General features: G+C 55.5%; 1 protein-coding gene across 1 annotated transcript in view; it reads right to left on the reverse strand.

Moving 5' to 3' along the window:
- Muc6 (mucin 6, oligomeric mucus/gel-forming) overlaps positions 1-2958 on the reverse strand; it is a 56587-nt gene extending 53629 nt beyond the window's left edge. The window contains exons 1-2 of the mRNA XM_077798185.1: positions 2786-2958; positions 2121-2187 (exon numbers count right to left, since the gene is read on the reverse strand). Coding sequence (XP_077654311.1) covers positions 2121-2187; positions 2786-2958 — 240 coding nt within the window. The remainder of the gene's footprint in view (positions 1-2120; positions 2188-2785) is intronic.
- Between the last annotated feature and the right edge of the window lie 5412 nt (positions 2959-8370).

Here is an 8370-nt window from a genome sequence, read left to right on the forward strand (position 1 = left end):
CATGTGGCTCGGCGGGGCAGGCTGTGCTGCCCTACACGGTCCCAGGGCGGAGGGAGGCCATGTCCGCGTGGCCCAGCCAGGTCAGGATTGTTCACACCCGCATTGTGCTCCAGCTGCCTCTGCAGGACGGGAAGGGACCGCCTGTCCACACGGGCGCTGCTAGGCCCTTCCCAGGACGAAAAGATGCACAGCTGAGACCTGGTGCCCTGTGAGTCCGTGCTCGCTCGTGAAAAGCAGCGTTCTGAACACCCCAGCCACCGCGTGCGCCTGGCGGGGCCATGACCCTGAGTGCTCCCTACGGAACGTGGGAGACCCCGGCTGCCCAGAGCCCTGGGGCTGCCCCTTCAGAGAGCCTCACCCCAGGCCTGCGTCCCCGTAGGCGGGCAGGCCAGGAACCTGATGACCAGGATTCAAGACCCTGGGGCGCTGCGCTCTGGTCACCTGCGTCTTTGTCTCGGAAACAGGATGATCTTCCATAAAAGTGTGACTAGGTCGGCACGTGGTGTGTCTGTCATCGTGGTTTGAAGTGGACGGACACCTGTTGGGGACTCTGAGGTGGTGGTGTAGGGGCATCGCCCACGCTCTCGGAACTTTGAGATCCTCCTTGTGGCCAGCGGTCACGGGAGGATGGGCCTGCTGGGGACAGGACATGAAGGATGTCTTCCTGGGGCTGCACCTGGGGGAGTGGTGAGGTCACGCCCATGTGGAGGTGCAGACCCCCCAACTCCATTGCCCCCAGAGTTGCCCCTGCTCTGTCACCTTCCCCGAGGGGTCACAGCAGGGGACTGGCCACCCTGGTCACTTATCTATTCACTTATTTATTATCTAAAAGGATTTTTCTCTCTTTAAAAAATTGAATTTAATGAGTTGATTCATTTTTTAGGGTGCTGGGTGCTAAACCCAGGGCCTCACACATGCTGACAATTGTTCTGCCACTGAGCCACAACCATCCCCTAGAAACCCTCTTCTTCACTGTGTTAAAATACACCGACATAAGGCTCCCGACTGGACCACCCTGGGCGCTGGGCACACTCACCTGCTGTGGCCCTCACACTCCAGGGCGTCCTCACCTCCTCAGTCTGAAGCTCTGTCCCTCCGGCCCTGACTCCTGCTCTCCAGCCCCGGCCCCTAGGCTCTCTGCCTCTGTGGACCTGAGGGCGGCGGGGGCCCCTTGGGATCCTGCAGTGTCTGTCCTGCTGGGCCTGGCCCCTCTCACTGAGCACAGTGTCCTGGGGTCCGTCCAGCTGGCAGCAGATGTCGGGACGGCCTTCCCTTTGGAGGCCCGGGAGCACCCAGCTGCACGGCTGGCCACGTCTGTCTGCTCATGTGCCTGGTTTTGGTTCTTCTGGGCTTGCCCCACAGTGGAGCTGCTGGCCACATCTGACCGTCGGCAGGGCTGCCCTGCTGGCCCACCGCAGAGGCCCCACCTTACCTTCCCACCATCTCCCCACCTTGCCTCCTGTTTCTGTTCTTTGATAATAGCCAGCCTAGGGAGTGACCTCTGGCCTTCTGGCTTGGGTCCACGCTTGGGAGCTGGGCCCGGACACCCGGAGGCGGGTTTGCATTGGAGGCCAGGTCCCCGGCGCCCTGTGCAGGCTCCTGCACCCACCTGCCACCCTCATCTTCCTTTGGGGACCCCTGGCCCTGTCTCCCAACTGGCCAGAGGCTGATGAGTCTGACCCCTGTCTGCTCTGAGGACACCCTGTGGGAGACCTGCTGTCTTGAGGTCATTGTCCCCAGGAGGGCACCCAGAGCCAGCTCAGAGCTCCTTGGGGCCCACGTCTGTGAGCCACGGCCCTAGTGTGGCCTGGAGAAATGACTGGAATGCAGGGGGGCCTCCCTGCCTCTCCCCAGGTCCAGGCTCAGGCCTGAGTCGGCACCCAGGACCCGGGCTCCCCGCCCCCTTGGGACTGCGGACTGGACGTGGCTGAAAATCCGCACGACTGACGTCTGTCTTTATGGTCCTCTTCCTTTATTGCGTTGTTTGATTTTGTTAAATGGTGGTGTGGTGTGGGACACAGGGTTTATGGCCTCCGGTGACCCTGGAGCGAGGCCCTTCCCTCTTTACTTTGTGACCCGGAGGTGGCCCTGCCCATGGCTGTGACATGGGGAGCGCTTACCTCAAAGGCCAGGGGAGATGCCAAACAGGGCAGTGTCTTCCACAGAACGCTGTAGGTGTTGCAGACACTGGAAAATGTAGGACGGTGGGTGGGAGAAAGCGTCGCCCCTGCCAGCCGCCAGGTCTCGCGGCCTTCGGACCCCTCCCCTCCACACAGTCTGGGCAGCCGCTGACAGCCTTGGGAGCATCCTTAGGCACAGCCCTGGTCCCTGATTCTTCTCTTTTCTTTTTCAATATTTGTGTTTTAGTTGTAGTTGACACAATACCTGAGGATCGAACCCAGGGCCTCGCAGGTGCTGGGGAGCGCTCTACCGCTGAGCCAGCCCCAGCCCTGCCCAGATTCTTTTCATTAAGCAGCCTTTGACTTTCTGAGTGTGAGGTTCCTGTGGGGAACCTGTGTGGCTGGACGCGGTCAAGAATGCCCACCTCGACCTCCAGCAGGTCCCTGGGCAGCCGGGGGTGCCCCGGGAGGCCGTGTTGTCCTAGACGGGGGGGGGGGGTGCTGGTGGCCGAGGCCACAACCAGGGTCCCTCTGTGTTGTGCTGGTGAGGAGAGTGGACTGAGTCCCTCTGTGCTGGACCATCCTCTGGTCATGGCTTTAGGTTGCTTTAGAGCCACCTCCGCCCGTGGTGGACGGGGGAATTAGGGGAGAGGTGAAATCCTCACCAGCAGTTGATCGGCTGTGAGTTATCCTGCAGCCCAGCTGCCGGCTCTGGAGCCATCCGGCCGGGGGTGGGCAGCTGGGCAGTGGCTGTTGCTGACTCTTCACGCAGTCTCTGGCTGCGTCCTGCTGGGACGTCCTTGGCAGAGACCAGGAGCCCCAGGATGCTGGAGTCCATCCCTCCTGTACTCACAATGGTTCAGTCCCCACGCCCTGACTGGGACCCCCCGGAAAGCCCTGCGAGGGCCCAACCCAGGACCTCGTTCTACTTTTTGGGGGCTTTGGGATGAGCCTCTGGCCTCCGGGGCCCTCTTGGAGGGTCAAGCAAGTAAGGCAGAGGCACTGCACTTGGGCACCATGTTTGGGTATGGTGCATGGGCACCATGTACGGCAACTGTGTGTGGGCTCTGTGCACGGGCACCATGGTGGGCACCATGTGTGGGCACTAGGTGTGGGCACCAGGTATTGGCACTGCACATAGGCACCATGTGTGGGCACTGTGCATGGGCACCATGGTGGGCACCATGTGTGAGCACTAGGTGTGGGCATCAGATGTGGCCACCATGTGTGGGTACTGTGCATGGACACCCTGTGTGGCACCAGGAGTGGGCATCATGTTTGGGCACTGTGCATGGGAACCATGTGTGGGCACTAAGTGTGGGTTCTAGGTATGGATACTGTGCATAGGCACCATGTTGGGCACCATGTGTGGGCACTGTGCATGGGCACCTGTGTGGGCACCAGGTGTGTGCACCAGGTATGGGCACCATGTGTGGGCACCAGGTGTGGGCACCAGGTATGTGCACCAGGTATGGGCACTGTGCATGGGCACCATGTGTGGGTACTGTGCATGGGCACATGTGTGAGCACCAGGTGTGGGCACCAGGTATTGGCACTGCACATAGGTACCATGTGTGGGCACTGTGCATGGGCACCTGTGTGTGCACCAGGTGTGTGCACCAGGTATGGGCACTGTGCATGGGCACCAGGTGTGTGCACTAGGTGTGTGCACCAGGTATGGGTACTGTGCATGGGCACCATGTGTGGGCACCAGGTGTGTGCACCAGGTATGGGCACTGTGCATGGGCACCATGTATGTGCACTAGGTGTGTGCACCAGGTATGGGCACTGTGCATGGGCACCAGGTGTGTGCACTAGGTGTGTGCACCAGGTATGGGTACTGTGCATGGGCACCATGTGTGGATCCCAAGAAGAATAAGCTGGAGGTGAGGGTGAGGCATGAATGGTGTGTGCACCAGGTGTGTGCACCAGGTATGGGCACTGTGCATGGGCACCATGTGTGGGCACCAGGTGTGTGCACCAGGTATGTGCACCAGGTATGGGCACTGTGCATGGGCACCATGTGTGGGCACCCAGTGTGGGAATTGTGCAGGAGCACCAGGCGTGGGCCCTGTGTGTGGGCACTGTGCATGGGCCTGTGTGTGGGCACCAGGCGAGGGTTCAGCAGTGTCCCCCAGCGTGTGCTCTGGAACCTGGAGAGCAGCTGCAGAAGGGCCACAGGGAGGTGGCCTGGGTTGGCGCTCCATGGACCCCGGTCTCCCACCAGTGATGCCTGCATCTCCTGGAGTGCCCGTGGCTTCAGAGCTGGTGCCCGCAGCCCCCAGCTCTGCTTCCCCAGTGCAGCTGCCCTGGTGGGAGGACGCAGGGGCTCTGGAAAGCTGGGGAGAGAGGAACAGTCCAGGATGCTTCTCCAGGAGACTCCCTCCCCTCTGTTCACCTCCCAGCACACCTGCAGCCACAAGGTGTTTGCTGGAACCTCCCCAGGGCCTTGCCTCCCACCTCTGCCCGGACCCTTCTCTGCACGGACCTGAGGCCACCTGCAGGACCCCTGGAGCATGGGTGGTGTCTGCTCCAGGGCAGCTCTCAGGGGGGAGAACCCCCTCCCCGCCCCTTCAGTCCTGGGGGCTGACCGCAGGCTCACGGGCATCGCTGTGGCTCCTGGGCTAAGCTGCTCTTCACTCTCCATTCATGCCTCACCCTCACCTCCAGCTTGTTCTGCTTGGGATCCATCCCTGGACTGATCCAAGATGCGGACACGGTGCTCTAGCCTCTGTCCACTTCTCTGTGGTCCTCCCCAGACTACTGGGCCAGCTGCTTCCAAGAGCTCTGCCTACCAGGTGGAGGCAGAGGGTGGCTGTGGGAGCAGACCTGGAGTGTTGGCTCCCCCCAGGTCCAGCCCCATGCACCCCCTCAGTCTGACACCGGCTTCTGGGCCCCTGAGGCCTGGGGAGGTCACCCCAGCACCCTGCTTGGTCCTGGCACCTCCCAGACTCCCCAACAAATCCATGGGCTGGACCCCCTCCATTCGATCCCCCAGCACAGCTTCTGTGCCTCCACTGGAGGATGCCCATGAGCTCTGGTGGGCTCTGGGGGTCTGGGCACACGCAGCCAGCACTAGGAGCCAGATCCCGCCTCCGCTCACTGTCTGGATGACTGTGAGCCTGTTCCACAAGAGGACGTTCATCAGTGCAGATGTCACAGGAAGGGGTCTGCAGGTCCCTTAAGGGTCAGAACTAGAACTACCACATGACCCGTGATCCCACAGCTGGGTCCACAGGCACCAGAGAGGAGGGCGGTGCCTGCACCTGGGCTTCCAGGTCCCTGCAGCCTGGGATGACATGGGCCACTTGGCTGAGGGGCGCTGGTGCCTTCTCTCAGCAAACTCACTATTTTGCTACTTCATAAGTGGTAAATTTCTTGGGGAAGATATTTTGAATTTATGCAAATAGCTTATTTCTCTTCAGACCTTGGCCCACTGGTTTTAGAGTCTTTAGTGGATATCAGCAGCAGCAATTCCTGCTCATGATACTGATGGTGAGTTTTGATTTTCCCCATTTCTCCTACACCAATTAATTGGGATTCTTTTATAAAACGAGTTGATTCTGTCACTTCTTTGCACCACCGAATTCCTAGGTAGTTCATTCTTTGGGCATGTCCAGTGTGATCTGTGGTTCCAGCTCTGGCCACCGGGAGCCCCTGGGCCATGGCTCTCCCTGTCCCTCTGACACGCTCTCATCCTGTTTGGAGTGCATCCTCATTTTCCAGCATCACAAAATGCTTCAGTTTATCTTGCCATTTCCTTGCCCAGAATCTCAGCCACTCCTTGAAGGAGCTGTGGTTCCTTTTATGGGAGGAAGGTAGTTAGAAACCAAGATCTGGGCTCTAGGTGTGATCATTGCTACCATGTGACATTGCAGGCCTTCTCAGGGACACTGGAGAACACATGTGTAGACTCACCTGTGTGCATTTGCACATGTGCACACATGTGTACCCACTGTTTATTGTTTGAAACCACTGGGTTTTTAGTGCTTTCTTATGCAGCAATAGCTAACTGATACACCTGGCCAGAGATTTTCAGATAGTACTTCCAGCTTTCCTGGCCAGACAGCTTCCTGGAAGGTGCTGTCGGGGGCCGGGGATGGGTGACGTTTCTCTTTAGAGTCCCTCGAGCCACCGAGGAGGGCTCCTCCTGCAGCCTTGCAGCTTCTTTTGGCACTGTCCATGCGAGCGCGGCTGAGCCCACCTGCAGACCCTCCTCTTTCTCTGTGCCTGTGTTCTGGTAGGCCTGTCTCTTCCATCTTGCTCTTGCAGCCCTGGGAGTGGAAGTTGCAGGGCTCCCAGTGCTGGATGCTGCCGCAGTCTGGCTGGGCACAATTCAGGAGCCACTTGTCAAAAGAAACTAACTTTATTTTTAAAACCACACACGCCAAACAAAACAGCTCCTCAGGAAAAACCCTCAGAGCCCAACTGCCACCACCGGCTTACACAAGCCTCTCACCCCCACACCAGCCTCTCCACCTCCCACAATCCTCCTGCTCTTGAGGCCGATTGGCTGGGTCACATGGGCAGAGCCAAAGAAGTCCCCCAATGAGCAGCTCCGTGGTCTGAAGGGCAGGGAAACAGCCCAATGAGCATCACCACAGAGGAGCCAATCAGCTAGATGTTGCTGGGGCCGCTGTGAGCCATCATCAGCCGGCAGCTGGAAGTTGGCTGGGGCCCCTTAGGCTGTGGCTCTCAACATCTCCCCCTCTCTGTTTAAACAACAAACATGTGGCTTAGGGACCGTGCCTGCCTTAGGTTGTCCAATACTACATATGGTCCTTACCCGTCATCGGATGAGCTGACCTCAAGGCGTCAGCCTCCTGTCTTAGGTTGGTATCACTGCAATTGGATCTTACCCGTCATTGACTACCGGTCCAGTATACAGCCACACCTGTGGAGAGGTACCACCGGGGGGGTGAGGTTCTTTGCCTCACCTTTGTTGGCCCCCAAATTTTAGCTGAACGATCATGACAAGCAGAAGGGAGGAAGATACACCAAGCCAATTGACAGCTCCTTTTGGAAAAATTTGTACCACTGATGACATCATCAGCAAAAATACCCCAACACTACCACAAGTCGCTGCACCAACAGATAGTTCACAATGCATACAAGTGACACATAGTCCAGGCAAGTTCTGCAAGCAGTTCAGTGATGGCTATTGCAGAAGCTGTAGATTGGTTTTATCTTTGTCTTCACCGGCACTGGGATGAAGATAGGAATTCTGGCAATAATGGCTAAAGAAAAAACTATGTAACATTCCAGAAGGCACTAAAAGAAAACAACTTTCTTAACAATTTACATTGTCTTGAAGAGAATTATTAAATATAATGAAAAGGATAGGTGAAAGTAAACAAACAGATCTGTTAACCTCCTTTTTTGTTCACATATTAAAACAATCCTCAACAGTTGTTTACCAAATTTAAATTAAACCATTTAAATCACGTGAATAAAAAAAATATTTGGATCCATTTTTTCATGAGTGTTCATTATATATGATATATGGACATAAGCACATACAAACATACAACACAAAACACAAGTGTGCACACATAATACATACAACACATAACATAATAGTAAAGGCCTTATAACTTTTTACAGGTGAAATCTCCATTGCAATGTTTAAAAACTCTATAGTCAAAAAAAAAAATAGAGCTGATCAGCAAAACATTAACCTAGGTCTGTATGAGCTCAAAAAACAAAATAGAACTTCATGATGTGGGAAAGGGCAATAATAAAATAGATATTGAAAAAAGCATCCTGGTTCTGTCGCAGATGTAAGGATAGCCAAGCTGGAGTTCTGGATATCAGCTGTTATGGATTTGAGCCAAATCATCTTCTTTTTGGTCTGTAGAAATCGCTTTAGTTAATCTCTCTGGAATCCAAATCGGCTGCTGTTCTCCCTGTGGAAACACACAAACAGACCCCCGACTACAGACAATCACTGGGTCAGGAACTTTCCATTGTCCTGTTAGAATATCCTTCCAAAGTACCCTGGTCTTATGTACATTTTTTGGACACATATGCCTTTCCACAGCACTAAGCCCTGATGAATCCAAATTTAAAAAGTTTAGAGTAAAAAGGGTTATTTTAAGTTTATCTTTGGGGAATATATACCCCTTCCCAATTCCTTCTTTTTGCTTTAATAAGTACATTTTAATAGTTTGATGAGCTCTTTCAACTATGCCTTGTCCCTGTAGATTGTATGGGATTCCTGTTATATGAGTAATGCCAAATGATGAGCAAA

Source organism: Urocitellus parryii, chromosome 4, assembly GCF_045843805.1.
Source record: "Urocitellus parryii isolate mUroPar1 chromosome 4, mUroPar1.hap1, whole genome shotgun sequence".
NCBI classification, from domain to species: Eukaryota; Metazoa; Chordata; class Mammalia; order Rodentia; family Sciuridae; genus Urocitellus; species Urocitellus parryii.